At 39.5% G+C, this 17681-nt stretch overlaps 1 protein-coding gene across 3 annotated transcripts; it reads right to left on the bottom strand.

Moving 5' to 3' along the window:
• Positions 1 to 10185: 10185 nt before the first annotated feature.
• LOC127425148 (uncharacterized) lies at positions 10186 to 17410 on the bottom strand. 3 transcript variants are annotated; one of them, XM_051670844.1, is made up of 7 exons: positions 17273 to 17410; positions 16945 to 17013; positions 13537 to 13745; positions 12168 to 13168; positions 11952 to 12021; positions 11404 to 11574; positions 10186 to 10486 (listed from the first exon to the last, which is right to left on the bottom strand). In XM_051670844.1, the coding sequence occupies exons 4-7, from the start codon at positions 12732 to 12734 to the stop codon at positions 10470 to 10472; spliced, it is 825 nt and encodes a 274-aa protein (XP_051526804.1). In that variant the 5' UTR covers positions 12735 to 13168; positions 13537 to 13745; positions 16945 to 17013; positions 17273 to 17410; the 3' UTR covers positions 10186 to 10469. The 3 variants fall into 3 exon arrangements, with proteins under 3 accessions (XP_051526804.1, XP_051526803.1, XP_051526805.1); XM_051670843.1 differs by lacking the exons at positions 16945 to 17013; positions 17273 to 17410 and adding an exon at positions 14995 to 15231; XM_051670845.1 differs by lacking the exons at positions 16945 to 17013; positions 17273 to 17410 and adding an exon at positions 15080 to 15231.
• Between the last annotated feature and the right edge of the window lie 271 nt (positions 17411 to 17681).

The raw sequence follows: 17681 nt of genomic DNA, 5'->3' as shown, positions 1-17681 counted from the left end.
ATCTTAAACCAGCCTAAACTGTTTCCCAACATCCAAGCTAACAATTCTTGGTTCCCAGAACGGACATTCTAACGTTCTCTCTTGGTTCACTAGGAAAGTTTTCTTTATGGAAATAGAATGTTTCCTGTAGGTTTGGACAACATTCCCCTAACGTCTTACTAACGTTCTCCTAATGTCCCCCTAACGTTCTCCTAACCTCTTATATACTGATATCCTTTCTGCAACCCTGCTGTACATCAGTAAATCTACAATCCATGTCTTGTTCTGATCCATTGTTTAATTAATTATTAAAATAAGCTAAACATATCATCAAATATAATGGAGTTGGCTAATAGACAAATTAATGTCCATCCATCTACCTTTATTTTACCCACTTATTCATATGTAGCCTATAGGTCGCAGAGGTGCTGGAGCCTATCCCAGCTACCTCAGACCGAAATAAGGCAGGGAAACTCCCTGAACAGGTGGAATAAAATAATATGTAAGATGTCAGATTCTTCCATTAATGTATTATTAATACATAATATAATAATGTATTTTTTTTTTTTTAAACATGTATTTTTTATCTAACATACTGAAAACTGGGCCTTGATTTTTGCGTTGCAGCTACCTCAGCACCGGACATAAGGCTAATATGCAGATATTGAAGTAAATTATTCCAAATAACCAATGAGTTCAACACAGTCGAGGGTTTTTAAAATCAGAAATGTATAGACAGACATTAAAAATGTTATGAACATTTAATTAACCTTAAAGAGATAACATTTGAGCCATTTATTACCACTGAAGTATACAGTTTAGCAGATATGCCTGCTTCTTTTCATTTGAAATCAATAATCAAAAAATGTCTGTTACAATCCTACATCATGCTCTTTTTGATTATATGAGTCAAATCTTTATCAGATCAGTAACATATTTATTGAATCTTACATCCGTTAAGTTTTTAGTTGCATGACGGAGTGTCTTGACATAATTTTAGCTCTTTTATTTAGCATGCACACTTTTCAACTGGTGCACAGTCACTGCACTACTCGTGTACCCCCTGAAGTGTCCGGGTAGCAGCACATAAGACTTGGAACCAAAATGTATACATAAATGTTATCAGACATAACATCACATCTTCCCTCCTTTAAAAGGTAAATAACCTTCCTTAGAATCCTTTACTTCTATTAAATTGCTCTTATGCCAACAATAACACAATTTCACACCAATAACATAACAATTGCATTATAACGATGCATTTTTACAATCAACTTTTCATTCTCTCTTTACGTTCTTTTTTTTTTTTTTTTTTTAAATCCTTAACACCTTCAACAAATCTCAATAAGCCTTTCAAGAGACCTAACAGTACGTTTTGGTCTGTAATACTTTCCAGGGGAAACAGTGACCTATTTGGTCAGATCTGAGTCTGTATAGTCCACTGAACTGTCATCAGCTTGTTCATTATTGGAAGCATCAAACATCCCTGGATCATTTAGATTTGGATCAGTTTCTTGAACTGTCACTTGCGGTCTCAACTGTCTCAAGTCCACACTGTTCCTACTCAGAGTTGTACCATGGTCTGTTTGGATCTCATATGAATGCAGAACCAGTTCTCTATCCACGCAACCCTGCTGAGCCCATGTGCCTGTTGCATGATTTAGAATTCGAACTGTATCTCCTGGCTTGATGTTTTGCAGATTTTTCACTTTTTTGTTGTAATGCCATTTTTGTTTTTCTTTATGACTTTGTTTTGCAACTTTCCTCTCCTAAATGACTCTCATGAATTTTCTGTAGCATCTCTATATGCATTGATGCTGGAATTACAAACTTGTTTTCTTTGAAAACATTGTCATTAACTACAGAAAGCTCGGCATGTCCAGTAGTCTTGCACTTGTTTTGGACGGTTGCTTTTATTCTCTGGCCAGCCTTTCAGTATGATCCATTCATCTCAGTTGCTTTTCTCATCTGCTCTGTTCTCTCTTGGGACAAAGGCAGTGAAGCTACAATCATGTCAGTATGCGCTTGTATGTCTGCACTTTTCTCATTATCTGATATTTCATGCTTGTCAACAGCTCTTGAAAGTATATCTGCCACAAACATGAATTTTCCTGGTGTGTAGATCAGTTTGAAATCATATTTTTGGAGACTGATGAGCATGCGTTGGATTCTCATGGGACAATCATTTAAGGCTTTGGACATTATCGACACAAGTGGCTTGTGATCGGTTTCCACCTCAAAAGTCTGTCCATACACATACTGATGGAAAAATTTCACAGGCATATGTACTAGCCAAAAGTTTCTTCTCAATTTGGGCATAATTGGATTCCGCCAACTCCCACCATGTTGCTTTAACAGCACAGAACCTAGGCCATATTGTGAGGCATCTGCTGAAATCCTAGTGGTCTTGTATGGATCATAGTACCTGAGCACTGGCTCCTCTGTGATGATGTGCTTCAGATTTTGAAAGCATACCTCTTGCTCATGAGACACCCATTCATTCTTTTGCTCCAGGAGACATCTGAGTGGAGCTGAGTGTGTCAACAGTTGGGGAATGAATTTGGTCAGGTACATAACCATTCCAAGGAATCTTCTCACTCCCCCTTTATTTTGAGGCCATTCCATGTTGACTATTGCTGAGGTTTTTCTTGGGTCTGGCCTAATGCCTTCCTCAGACAGAACATCTCTCACAAAAGTTAGGCTCTTGACTGCAAACTCACAATTATCTCTGTTCAGTTTCAAATTGCAATGCCTTGTTAGCTGCTGGACCTGTCTCAATCATGCATCATGTTCCTGATTGTTTGAACCCCACACAATTATATCATCCATCATAGTCTCTACACCTGGTAAGTGCTCAAAGATCATGCGGATTGTTTAGTGATAAACTTCTGGTGCCGACAAAATGCCATATGGAAGACCATATGGAAAATTATATCTGCCTTCTGGGGTGTTGAAGGTACACAGTTTTGAGATTGCCTCATCCAGTTTCATTTGCCAAAACCCAGACGAAACATCTAGCTTACTGAACCACTTTGCTCCAGCAAACTGAGACATTATCTCTTCTCTGGTAGGCAATTTCAAATGTTCACACTTTATGGCCCTGTTGAGATCTCTTGGGTCAAGACATATTCTCAAGGCTCCGTTTTTCTTGAGTACAATGACAAGTGAACTCACCCAGTCTGTTGGTTCGTCAGTTTTCTTTATGACCTTCAGCTTCTCCATGCGGGCTAATTCCTCTTTGAATTTTTCCTCGCAAAGCAAATGGAAATTTCTGCATGCGTGTACAACAGGAGTCACTGTGTCATCAACACTCATTTTGTGCTCCCCAGGCAGGCATCTGAGTCCTTCAAACACATCTTTGTACTCTTCCATGAATGAGGTTTCATTTGTTTCTGCTTGTGATGTCACTACAAGCACTCTCCTCACCATATCAAGCTTGAGGATTTTGTAGTTGGCCATAGACAAAAAATGAACTTGTGCACCTGTATCTAATTTGAATGGAATTATTGTCTCATTTACAGTCAACAGTACAATCTATTCAGCTCTGTCTGATGTGCTAGTCTGTACTGCATCAACGAAGAATTCCTCAGGCTGTGCTTCAACTGCATGTACTTTTTTCTTTGCTGTGCCAGCTATGCAACACCTCGCATGATTCTTTTTCCCACAGCTGTTGCATATTTTTCCATAAGCTGGACATGATTTTGGCATGTGTCACGTTTACTTTTTGGCGTTTTCACTCTGTTGCTTTGTGAATTGTTTTGTGCGCTGCTCCTCTTTTTTTGTAGCATGCACTGTAGCGCCGTCTTTCTGCAGTTCCTTAGCTTGTGCACAAATTATTTCAACTGCTCTACACATATTGATTGCTTTCTCCAGTGTCAGTGCTGGCACACGTAAGAATTTTTTCTGACACTATTATCGGGAATCCCACAAATTATTCTGTCTCTCACTAGTGAATCTCTTAAATCTCCAAATTCTTACTTAGTGTGTGCAATTCAGCAAGGTACTGGTCAAAACTCACTCCTTGTTTCTTGTCAGCAGAGAAAAACTTGTATCACTCAAAAGTGAGATTTCTTTTTTTTTTTGCACAAAGTATTCCTCAAATATTTCCATAAGAACAGTTAGTGTTACATTTGCTTTGTCAAGTTGAAAGCTATTATAAATGTCCAGTGCATCTTCACCATTTACATGCAAAAAGATAGATGCCTGTAGTTTCTTGTCTTCCCTTCCCGCACTGCTTGCAGCAAGATAAATGTTGAATCTTTGCATAAAATGTTTCTGTAACGGTGGTTGTCTTGGAGTGGAAGAGAGGAGACGCAGGAGTAAATACTTCAAATCCTTTAATAGCAATCGTTGGAATATAACAAATGCTGGAGTGGAAACAAACAACAGGCTCAACAATAGTAATCACTGGAGTGGAACAAACGCTAACTCTTAACATCAAAATCTAAGCACAACGTAACACTTCAACTCAACATGACACTTCAAGGACTGACAAAGGAGTGGGTAAAACTAGAGGATATTTATACAAAAGGAAGGAATGAGTGAATGGAATACAGGTGAGGATTATAAGAAACAGATGGAAGTGATGAGGGCAGTGCACTATGGGAAATGAAAACTTCAAAATAAGAGTCCTTGAAGAAAATGAGGGAGATAGACTGTGACAGTTACCAGTTATCAGCCAGATTACCACTGAGCTGCATAGGTGATGGTGGATTTAACTTTTCCATGATGATAAATACACAAAGTTCTCTTACTTAGTTTCAATGCTGACTCCCCGAACTGCTTTTATGTACATCCGTGCACTGCTTCTCCTGCACCCGGCTAACTGCGCTTACTTACCCGGCAGCTCACACATGATTGCCCATGTAGCTCTCCACACAGGTCTCGCTCTCCTTGGGTCTGATATCGCTGGCGATTTATTCATGAACAGTCTCTTTTCGGACTCTTCAGTGCTCACCAATCTCTATTTCTGACACCATGTTGTGTTTTTAGTAGCATGACGCAGAGTCTTAATATCATTTCAGCTCCTTTATTTAGCATGCACACTTTTCAACTGGCGCACAGTCACTGCACTAGTCGTGTACCCCCCTAAAGTGTCCGTGTAGCAACACATAAGCCTGGAACCAAAATGACATTTTATCAGACATAACATCACAACATCTAGAAGCAAATTATTTATTGAGGAAATCAACAAATGAATGTCAGTCAGCAAGTTACTCCAGCGGAATGGGCGTTCATTTTTAAATTCAGCAGCACACGGATTTATATAGAGCAAGGGCGAATTCCAATTGAAAGTGATCCTCCCTATGCCCTATTCACTCCGAAGGGCAGAGCTCTTGATCTGAGCACTCTGAAGGGAGCATGGCATTACTGTATGAATTTACTCTTCCCTAGCAGTCTTGTGGAAAGGCCCTTCATGGAAAAATTGGTTTTTTCTTACTTTAATTTGGAACAACCTTTCAAGTTGCATCCTCTTCTCGCAGAGCCCTTCAAGGGTGCAAAAAAGTTATTTGGAAGACGTCAGAATAAAGCGCGTGCTTACAAAATGCATGTGCGTGTATTAGGTGCAGAATAGGTAGATAGTGCACATCTGTTCATTTTAATGTGGTCAATTCCTATATTCTGTGATCTTACTTTTACTTTACGCTTTACTGTACTAATGTCAATCTTTGTTGTCTATCAACCTCTCTGAAAAAGAATCAAATATAATGAAAAATAATACAAAATATGAACAAAATCTAAAATCTAAAAATGACAATTAGAGAATGTTCTATAGTTCTTATTTGGTTATCCCTCAAAAACCACCCAGGAATGTTAGTTTATGGTTAAAAATATAAAGCCAAAAAATAACCATTAGAGAACATTCTGTATAAGTTCTTTTTAGGTTGTCACAAAAACAACTTCCTGCAATGTTCTGGGAAGGTTAGTTTATGGATTTAAAAATAAAACCAAAAAATAACCATTAGGGAAAGTTCTGTGTAGGTTCTTATTAAGTTGTCACACAAAAACTTCCCTGCAACTGTAACACACAGGACATTTGCCCTGTCGGCCACTAGAGGTCGCTAAGTGACTTAGGACTTTTAGTTTGAAGTTTGTGTCTTCCTTGTTGTGTCTCTATTCTCTGTCTTCCACTTGATTGATCCCAGCTTTGGCTTGTTAACCTTGATTGATGTAATGGTTTGTTCTGTGTTAGTGTTTTGAGTTTCTTATGTTTATTTCTATTATTTAAGTTTTTATTAAATTAGCCTGCACTTAGATCCTCCTTCTCTTGCCTCGTTCCTGCAAACGTTACAGAACAACTGACCAATGCTATGGATCTAGCGGTTTTGCAAATGTATGATCTCAAACAAAGAGAGGAGACCATCGAGCAATATACAGAGCAGTTCTGCAGTCTCGCCCAGGTTCTCAATTGGGGAGATATAGCGCTCAAGGACTACTATCGTTTTGGACTCAACAAGCCAGTGAAATCCTGTCTGTGACCTTTCCTTGATTGAGTTAATTGACTATGCTTTGAGACTCACATTTCTCCCCTTACACTGTAGGGTATGGCAGTAATCCCATGCCGCTGCCAGTGTCCACACTTACCACGATCAACGAGCCAGCACCCACGGCTGCCACAATCAACGAGCCAGTGCCCAAGCATGCCACGGTCAACAAGCCAGCGCCCACGCCTGCCACGGTCAATGAGGCAGTGCCCACGCCTGCCACAGTCAACGAGCCAGCGCCCACGATGCCACGGTCAACGAGCCAGTTCCTGAAGCCTTATTCTTCCCAGAGCCGGCGCCTGAAGCCTCGTCCGTCCCAGAGCCGGCGCCTGAAGCCTCGTCCATCCCAGAGCCGGCGCCTGAAGCCTCGTCCATCCCAGAGCCGGCGCCTGAAGCCTCGTCCATCCCAGAGCCGGCGCCTGAAGCCTCGTCCATCCCAGAGCCGGCGCCTGAAGCCTCGTCCATCCCAGAGCCGGCGCCTGAAGCCTCGTCCATCCCAGAGCCGGCGCCTGAAGCCTCGTCCGTCCCAGTGCCAGCATCCTCAACCACGGATGCCATTCCCACAGCAGTGCTCATGGCCGTCCGGAAGAGGAGGTGGTGGAGAAGGGCTCCTGCTCCCCAGTCGCTGCCAATTCTCACGGACACGGAGGTAGTTCCCCAGTCGCTGCCAGCGCTCACGGCCATGGAGGTCGTTCCCTTGTCACTGCTAGTGCACATGGCCACGGAAGTCGTTCCACTGTCACTGCCAGTGCCCAAGGCCACAGAGGTCGTTCCCGTCACTGCCAGCGTTCAGGGCCACGGAGGCCATTTCCCTGTCACTGCCTGTGCTCACGACTCACAAAAACATGAAATAGAGGAGGACATTGTGCAAATTTCACAACCTTTCATTTTACCCGTAGTAGTTGAATAGGGAACTGCATGTCCAAAATGAACCTTCTTTTTGGAATATTTTTTTGTTGAGGGACACAGAGGGAACTGCATGTCCAAAATTAACCTTCTTTTTGTATTAGTTTTTTGTTGAAGGAGATAGAGACACAAAACCAGAGTCATTCAATAGAGGAGGACAGTGTGCAACTTTCACAACCTTTCATTTACCCCTATATGGAGCTAAATTCATGACTAAAGTCTTTGAAGCATAAAAGCATGGTGAATTGCTCTAATCGAAAAAATAAATGCATTGTATTATTAGTGTTTGCATTTAAATGCATTGAATTTACAGTGCTTGCATTTTGGGAGGCTGAAATTTAACATTTTAACAAATTTAACAGTATTTTTAAGCATTGACTATTGTAACAAAGGTTCGGGTTGGGTAGATAAAGGAGGAAATGAGAACCAGTTTCCACAGTTCACGTGAATCAGTTTTATTAACAAATAAATGTCCTTACCGCTTTCTCTCTCCCCAGACAGGCGCTCGACCATGCCCTCACCTCCACAAATTATTTATTTGGAAACATTTCACAACTAATTTCATTATTAAAAATGTAAAAATAAATATTCACCTTCCAAAGTTCGTTTCCAAAATATTCAGTTCATTTGAAAATAACATCTAGATTTTTCGACAGGTAAAATTCAGCCCATTCTATTTCGCTTAAAATTCGTTTCCTCAAATTCAGCGGTTCAAATTCGGTTGGAAATTCAACCTTCCACAGCCGGGAACTACAGGAAAAGCAGCAGAGTACCCATGCACAATCTCAACCTGGTGCTTTTCATTCTCACCAGTAAGCGGTGCAATGCAATTAGGTTTTGACTGATGAAGACCAAAGCTACAGGTAGAGAGAACAGCCGTGTACTTTTTGATAGTTTGTTTTTCAATTTGAACAGAAATGAGCAGAAAACAAGAAAATTAAATAAAATAATATATTACAATAAAAATAATAAATGAATGAATGAAAAATTAATTAGGACTAAAACAATAAACAATAGGCCTACTTTTGTGCATGAGTTGGTACAAAGTGGCCGCATGATATAGTATTAAATTCAGAAGAAATTATGTCTATGTTATACTGTATCTACGGGGAAATTTTCTATCTTGGTGCATCTTCCCACATTCCTTCTCTTTACAAACTCTCATCTTCCTCTCTGACACCGAAGAGCGCTGTCACATGCACATTGTTGTGCACTGATGATCAGTTTGTGCGCAAAGCGCAGATCTACGCTTAATCAGTTTATGTTTGTACATTTACCCTATGTTAGTGCTTCCCCCACCCTATTGTGCACATGAAATAGGCCCGCCAACACATTTACCTCTTTATAATTTTTTATATAGTCTTCACAGACCTTAGAAGCTTGCACCCCAATGGTCAACCCATAGATGATAAATGAAAAATTGCAAATGCACATTTGATGAACAAAGTAGTGATTTTGTATAAACAGTAGATTGTAGCCTCCAGCACAAAAATAACTACAAAACTATGTATTTAATTATGTAGTTAATTAATTTGTTTATGAAGAAAATAAATTTGAACATTTCTCAGCGAGCTAAATTACAAGTGTTTATAAAGCTATGCACAAATCTTTGAATGAGCAACACTATATGGTCAGATTTCAGCACTTTACAATGGCAGCAACTCTTAAGAAGCACTTAAAAGTGTGTTGCGCCTTCGTGTTAAGTGCAGGTTTGGGAAACGCACGATAAAAAGGAAAGAACGCTCACAACTTTGCATGTAGAGAACGCTCTTAAGAGCTAAGACCAATAGATTTTGGAAAGGTACACTGTTAAAAATTTTCCCATAAAAAAACAGTAAAGAACTGGCAGCAGGTTTGCCAGCAAGTTACTGTAAAATTAACAGTATCTTGCTGTAGCTGAAATTTACAGTTTGCTACTGTTTTTGCATAAAGCTGTTATTTTACTACCTTTACAGTAAAATACTGACAAAAGGATTAGCAGTTAATTAGTTTATTTACACTTTTTCACAAGAGGTATATTTGCAGGATTTTACTGTAAACTACAGTAAAAATACACTACATGCTACTATATAAGCTATTGAGTAATGGACTGCTAGCAAAAAGGACTACAATGTGTTTACTTTTTTTCTAAACCTTGTGATTTGATAAATTATTCCTTAGTCTTGCAATAAAAAATACCATGTTTTAATAGTGTATAAATGTAGCCTTTGAAATAGTGACTTACATTTTTAAGACAAATAATACAGCTTCAAAGTGTCTTTTCAAAACCCCATTCTTGCAAAACATCTATACAAAATTATAAGCAATTGGTAAAACAAAGCCCAAAGCTGATTTGGGTAAATAAACTTACATTTCAGCCATATAAATAATAAATACATATTATATCAAATAATAACAAATCTCTGTCTGTCCAAACACTGAACTCTGGACACAAACACTCGGTAAATAACTGAGAAAGTGGCTGAATGAATGACTAAAACAGTGTGTGTGAGTGTCTGAGAAAGTGTTTGTGTGAGTTTGTGTGTGTGTGTGAGTGTCTGAGAAAGTGTTTATGTGAGTTTGTGTGTGTTGAGTGTGTGTGAGTGTCTGAGAAAGTGTTTGTGTGTATGTGAGTGTTTGTGTGAGTTTGTGTGTATTGAGAGTGTGTGTTGAGTGTTTGTGTGTGTGTGAGTGTTTGTGTGTGTGAGAGAGAGTGTGTGTGTGTATTGAGTGTGTGTGTGTGAGAGAGTGTTTGTGTGTGTGTGTGTGTGTGTGTGAGAGTGTTTGTGTGAGTTTGTGTGTACTGAGTGTGTGTGTGTGTGTGTGTGAGTGTTTGTGTGTACTGAGTGTGTGTGTGTGTGTGTGTGTGTGTGTGAGAGAGAGTGTGTGTGTGTGAGATAGTGTTCGTATGTGAGTGTTGTGTGAGTTTGAGTGAGTTGAGCGAGTGTGTGTGTGTGTGTGTGTGTGTGTGTGTGTGTGAATGACTGGGTTCACTGACTTATATAAAGTCCCACTCAAAGTCCATTAGTTTCTTTAGTAGACTGGAGACACGAGGGTTGACTGATGTCATCTTTTTCTGGGCGACTTTGCCTCGTCCAGCCTTGGTGCCTCTCTCAGGATTTATCCCGATGAAACGCCTGAAAAACAAATGTGTGTATTCATAATTAGTGTCAGGAGAGCTTTCTTAAAGGAATAGATCACCCAAATATAAAAATTCAATCATCATTTACTCACCTTAATGCCATGCCAGATGTGTATGATTTTCCATCATCATCAGAACACAAACGAAGATTTTTAGAAGGAATCAGGGCTCTGATGTGCTTACAATGCAAGGAAATGGGTGCTAAAACTATGAAGTTAAAATAACACACAAAAGCAGCAGGAAAGTAATCCAAATGACTCCAGTGGTTTAATAAATGTCTTCTGAAGTGATACCATCGGTTTTAGTTGAGAACAGACCAAAATGTAGCTCCTTTTTCAATGTACATCTTGCCATTGCAGTTTACAGGCATGATCGATTTCAAGCTTGATTACACTTCTTTGTGTCATCTAGTGGTTCTACCCATGCATCAAGCACTAGGAAGTTTAATCAAGCTTGAAATCATGATCGCCAAGGAGACTGCTGATGTCAAGATTTATAATAAAAATGGAGTTACATTTTGGTATGTCCTCACCCAAAACTGATGAGATTGCTTCAGAAGACATTTAATAAATCATTGGAGTCGTTTGAATTGCTTTTCTGTATTTTTTGAACTTCATAATTTTGGCACCCATTCACTTGCACTGTATGCTCCTCAGAGCTTGGATTTCTTCTAAAAATCTTAATTTGTGTTCTGCTGAAGAAAAAAAAAAAGTCATATATAGTTGGGATGGTATCAAGGTGAGTAAATGCTGAGAGAATTTTCATTTTGGGGTGAACAATTTCTTTAACAAGCTCCAGCAATCAGATCTTTTTAGGCAGTTGTACATGACTAGTGAAATGAAACGGGAGCAACACATGGTCCTCAAAATGCCCACATCACATAGTAACAGCTGAAGGATGTAAGCATCTAACCTTTGAATGAATTCCAGTGTGCATGCAGCATCATCTTGGTACTGAAGATTGAAGGTGTAGTAAGTAGAAAAGACAGCAGCAAGCCCAGACAGAAAAGTTGGCTGGATGCCTTCACAAACTCAAGGCTCATCATCCAGTGGTGAATACAGCTTCCTGGTGTTTCACCTGAAACTTTACAAAGAAATCCCATATCAGCATTGACATAAAAAAATTATTAATTTGCCATTGTCACATTGCAAATAAACGCAAGGGAAACTGAAATATTTTACCCATTCACAGATGAGCCCTGTTCTTTTAACAGAAGAAATGCATTTTATCATGTTGATCATGGACTGGTCGGGACAGATATTGATGTCAAAATGTGTATACAGTATAGTGTGTATTGTGAAAATGTTGCTACACTTTTTAAGTATCTAACTCATGTAATTTATTTCCCCAATATTGTCAAGTATTGTGAAGAAGCAGAAAACACTTTTGCTGAAATGCAGAAAAACACCCTGGTGGCTTATGTAATCATAAAAAGAAAAAATATATACTTCTATACATACCAAGGAGTATCAGTCGAGGAGTTGCAGGTAGTGCGAGTGTCCTTTCTACATCAGCTGTCATGGCAGATGCCTTGGACATAGTTTCAATGAGGACATGAGGACAAAATAACAAAAGAGTTCTCTGTATGTCACTTTTCAAATTAAGTAAGAGCAGGTCTATTTTGCTTGTCAGGACAATCATAGCATGATAGAAAATAAACAGAAAAAGTTACTTACATTTGCAAGAAGGATCAGCCCTTCCAGGCTCTCAGAGAAGTGAGCCATCAGAACTTGGATAACACACAAGGACAGCTCGAGGTTTGGACCCAGTGAAAGGACTGCCCTGGCATCTGCATTGGTGGGTTTGTTGCTGAAGAACTCCACGATGGCTCTTCCACACTCCTCAATGGCAATCTCAAGTGCACGCAGCACTTTAATATCAGTAAGAAGTTCAAAATGAGCATAAAGCCCTTTCTGTGTGAAAAGGTATGGCCATTGCTCTCTTAAATCTGTAATGGCTGGTGCTGGTAATGCATTTATTTGCCGACGTTGCAAGCAGAAGGTTGATTCCACGAGCTGCTTTACTTTAGCTCTTTCAGACCCATTTATACCATCTCTGTGATATATATCCTCCATCCGTTGACGTTTCTGCTCTACTGATTCATCTGTCTCCTCTGGTGGGAGGTCGGGCTGGAATCTGGTGCACCCATATGTATCAGTAGGCCCTCTCTTTAGTCCATCACCAGATGAACGGTGTTGGCGAAAGCTGCTGGCGCGGTTCAGATTTTCAATTCGGTTTTTCATTTGAATTAAGAGTGAGGTATAGCCATCTCCCAGTAGCTGACCATTGTCACGCAGATCAGCAAAACTCTGAGGGTACTAGTGGATGATGTTTCGGCAGACAGTGACACATTGTGTGCGTGTTGGGTTTAGCTCATGTCTCCTTATCTCATCTGCCAAAACTCTGACCATCTGTCGCCGTGCTGCAGGTGAAGGTCTCTTGACATTAGCAACTGCTGAACGAATTTCCACAGGCATGAGGTTCCATGGCACCTGAAATGTCTCTGGCCATGTTTTTCTGATAATTGAGGATGGCGCACAGTCTTCTGAGCTGCTAGATTCTGGATTTGAGAGTGAGAGTCCACTTGATGGACTGGAGCAAGGAAGTGCTGAAGGACTGCTGACTGCTGGGGTAGGGGAAGGTATCATTTGCAAGTCCAAAGTGACCACCTCTGTCTCTGAAATAGGAAATGTGGGGAAATATAGCAGTTATAATTTGTTTATATTATATTATTATAACAATAGATATATGTATAACTTTTGAAGAGGGAAAATGTTTTCAGAGTGTTGGGTATGACATTACTATGTTGTTGTAGTTATGGATTTAGAGCTGTGTAAATAGATTACAAGACAACAGGTAAATATGGAGGAAGTGTTGGAAATGATCAAATATACTTCTAAATCATTAAGTTAGAAATAAAGTCTCCTATACTGTAGAAGAAGCTTTAAAAAAAAGGCCAGCCAGAGCTACTATTTAAGAATTCACTGTATATTGCAACACAGATGTTGTAACAATTACCATTAAATGCTTTACCATAAACATTACCATTTTTAAATGCTTCCATGAGCTTTCGTAATTGAATGGCCGGCAGTAGGTAAGCAGTATCTTCTTGAGTTACATATTTCAGGTCTTGTGTAGATTCCAGTCCGCAGCTTAATAGCTTATCTATCAATGCCTGTTGAGTGCCTTCAGAAATGGTAGGCAAAGCTCTGAGGAGGATGCCCCTTAGGTCTTCATCTACAGTGGTCATTGCACTACAACAAAGGAAAAGAATGGTGTAGAACTATTAATGCCATGTCACAAATTGCATACTGAGGTAGAGGATAATAATCAAGTAGGTCCTCCTGATTAACACAGTAATAACAGCTCTTGATTGGCGTGATGCAATGAGCACCGACATCATGCAGACACAAAGCCCTATACTTCTCAGTGATGAAATACACTGCTGAATTTTTGTGGGTATCATAATAATCTTACCAACTTCAAGTCCATCCTCATCCTTACTGATAACAACAAACATGTATTTTTTGTATTTTGTTCCTTTTACAGTTGCTTCATGAGCAATCAAAGTATTTGCAGGAGCAAAATCATAATTTGCAACTGATTCCCTGATGCCATCATTGTAGTCACTTGAAAAAAACTCTGTTGCCTTTTCTACTACAATTGCTGGTGGGAAGAGATTGCCAGCACTAAGATATGATTGCAGAAGCTGGTGTCTCTCTGCAAGGCTTGAGCACACATTTTTAAAGTTATGCAGTTTTCTTGCACACTGCTTGAAGTATGTGTGCTTACTTTCAAATCTCAAAGTCCACAAATGAATAAGTGGCCCAAACTGAATGATGAGCTCCGGATAATGGCTCATGTAATGATGCTTAGGTTTAAGCCGATGATGGGGAAATGCTTGTTTTCTGTAATGCAAGTATTCATCAATAAGGACTCCTAAATACCCTATCTGGCCAGCAGAAATGGCTGGTGCACAAATCAACGCTACAATTTCTCTTAGTTGTAAAACCAATTGCCATATCTCATTTTCAGCAGGAGATGTAATCTGCTCTCCAATCAACACTGGTAACAGTCTCAGTAAACACCAGTTCTGCACAGCATGGCCACCCAGTCTATCACTTCCTGGGCTCACCTCGCAAGGTTTGTCATTTGCATCGTTACCTAGATATCTGAACTGATTGATTCTTCGATTCAATTCTATGTAAGTAAACTGTTTGTCATCTGTGACAAGATAGTTGATACACAAAGCAAGATCAGAGGCAACAACGCCTTCAAACAAATCATGCCCAAGACAAGGAGGCAACCCAGGCTGACATACATGAAAGAAAGACAGGCTGTTGAACAAGGAGTCAAATTTGATACCTCCACTATGAACTGAATTTTCCTCAAGGTTCTGAACATGCTCCTTGTATGACTCTGGTGTGTGAGTGTTGGCTCTGGACAGAGGATCTGCCTGAAAGGCATCTTTACTGATTTCACAGTATCGACAGAAGTACTTACTGCCACTGAAATTTTCAAGAAAACCTCCAATGTTGTGTGAACCCAGGTTGTCTCCTGCAATGGCTCGTAAGATTCCTTTGCATACCTGTCCATCAGGTAACACTATGCCATTGGTCTCAAGGTCTTTAAGGTCTTTCACCAAGCATCCCATGACCAATTCCTGACCAAAATACTTGAAATCTTGCTCTCTACAAAGAAGAACTATTTGCATCTGGTCAATACTTGACCGGTTGTGTGGCAATAGGTCTGCAAGTGTGAGATACATAGCCAGTATTTTATGCTTTTTCTTTCCTGACCCCAGTGGGTTTACAAATTCAAATGAATCTTGATATAGTATCAAGCCTAAAGAGGACCTCTCTGTCTGGGCCAAGTTTTCTGTGATGTTTTCACCATCCCACAAATCTTCAAAAATATCCTTTAACTGGATACGGCTGTGTACTTCACTGTTCTGTTTCCTCACAGACTCACAATGAAAAAGGGCCTCAATCGTCTTTTTTATAGGGACATACTGAGAAAAGCATTCCTAACCAGCTTCATTCTGTCCTAGACATATGGGCATAGGTTCAACATAATTAAAGCTGTTCTTGAACACTGTTTTCCTGCGCTGGTCTGTTTTTAGAATGTGACTATTGCATGCTCTGAAGAGATCATCTGCCTTCAGATTGTCAATTAGATCATTAATGGAAGCCTCTGGAACCCCAAGTGAAGCCAACTTCTTGTTTAGTTTGTAAAGTAAGTGTGACTGGTTGACATCGTAAATTGACTGCATATCTTCAATGATAGTCTGAATGATGGAGGCTGGAAGCAGGAACTTTGCCTGTAATTTCAGATAAAATAGTGCAAGATTCTTCCAAAATAAGGTCTCATCAATATTTTCTGGAGTAACCTCCAAATGCTCGCTATTTCCAACTACATCAATATTTTCATCTGATATCATATCTTTGTCATTATTTTGAGAGCTTCCAGCTTTAGTCACAAGTGCTGCAGCAACAATGGATTCAGTTAGGTTTACCTCTGTTGAATTTTTATGTTTTCTGGATAGGTGAGAGGTAAATGTAGATATTACTGCAAATGATTTATCACATTGCTTTAAGGGGCATGCCACTGTTCGTCCCTCTTTAATGTGCACTTTAAGATGTGAATAAAACTGAGTAAGTGTATCACATTTGGCACTACACAAGTCAACATGGCATGCTAGGTCTTCTGGGCACAGATGTGATCTAGGCTCTATCACACGCTCCTTGTGATGTCTGAAAAGATGTGATTTCAAAGCTGCAAATTTTTGGAAGGTCCTATTGCAGTCCTGGACACAACACTGAAGAACCAAGTTAGAAGTATTGCTGTGAAGTCTCATGTGTTTCACATAGGCCACTGTAGTACTACATTGATGTCCACAGATCTGACATGGAAACATGTTGACAAGTCAGTCTGGGCAGTCCTTGGGGTATGAAAGAAAACTCAATCTCAACAAAAAAAATCTCCACCTGCTCAAATGTCCATTAGCATTCTGTGCTGAGCAAAATAACATTAGAATACAAATCAGCAACAGTTAAACTGTTAATATGAATTATCCTGTCTGAATATTCTATCACTAACTTGGACCGACACAATCCAAAATACAGCCAACATTAAAGAAACAAAACAATCATAACACTCTTACAGCAAAGATTTCCCCTGCGAACAGAGATATGTACAAATTAGAAAAAGCGTACCCAAATTTTCAAGCACAAGGGCACAGAAATTAACGTTTTGACGAACGTTGCAGGTTTTGGTAAATTACTGTAATTGTTTAGTTAGCTAAACTAGCAAGTTAATATTAGCAAACAAGATGCCTGTCATTTCAGCACGCTACAGAGACAACAATGGAACATTATTTAAATAAAATTTGCAACGTTGTTTGAAGGCTGCACTTCGCAGAATAAAAAGAAGTTACGTTTTTATGAATCTCACCCTGTAATATGGAAGATCCGTTTCAGAAATCCAGCTGCACTCGGTGTCACAGTTACAGTTGGTTTCCCACTGAAACAAGTATTTAAATAGTTAGATACAATTCCAGTATCACCAATGTTTTCAGATTAAAAGAGAAGGAATATCATGCATCCCTGCATAAAACTTAACATTATCAGCTGTACAGCTGCGTTTCCCAAAAGCATTGTATACTTCGACTTCGTCGTAAGTAGATTGTAGAAAGTATTGTCACCAATGGTTTCTACAACCTATTTAAGCTTACAATGCTTTTGCGATTTGCAGCCCAGATCTGAACGTTAAAGTTGCTAACCTTATCTGACCACACTGACCACTTGAGTGAGGTGTTTCTGCACTGTTTTGCACTCCAATCTCAAATCTGACATGCAAATTAACAAATTAACCCAAATCCAGTGCATTATTCAATCTGACAACAAATCACTTAAAGAAAACAATTTTAGTAAAAGAAACAAAGATCTTAGGCTTAAAGACAGAAATATAATGTTACAAACAGCTTATTTAGTTGATATTGGGATCTGATGGCAGGTAGGCTACCAAAATCATTATCACAGCACAATATGAGTTGAACATAAATGTAATGTTTTATGGCTATGCTAAAAAGCAAAGCAAAAGGATACTCACCTATTAATTCAGAAGATGAAGATGGGTGAAAAAATCACCCCTTAAACACGTGTGGGCTCAGTGTAGTCTTGTGTTCCCAA

The sequence above is a fragment of the Myxocyprinus asiaticus genome, chromosome 34, assembly GCF_019703515.2.
Source record: "Myxocyprinus asiaticus isolate MX2 ecotype Aquarium Trade chromosome 34, UBuf_Myxa_2, whole genome shotgun sequence".
Classification (NCBI taxonomy): Eukaryota; Metazoa; Chordata; class Actinopteri; order Cypriniformes; family Catostomidae; genus Myxocyprinus; species Myxocyprinus asiaticus.
The sequence above is the reverse complement of the archived record's forward strand: the minus strand, read 5'-3'. Positions and strand labels throughout refer to the sequence as shown.

Coding starts and splice junctions, on each gene's coding strand:
- LOC127425148 (XM_051670844.1), bottom strand. CDS start 12,734: ATGAAAAACCGAATTGAAAATCTGAACCGCGCCAGCAGCTTTCGCCAA. Junction 12,022..12,167: donor GGCTGATCCTTCTTGCAAAT/GTAAGTAACTTT, acceptor ACTATGTCCAAG/GCATCTGCCATGACAGCTGA. Junction 11,575..11,951: donor TCCTCGACTGATACTCCTTG/GTATGTATAGAA, acceptor TTCTTTGTAAAG/TTTCAGGTGAAACACCAGGA.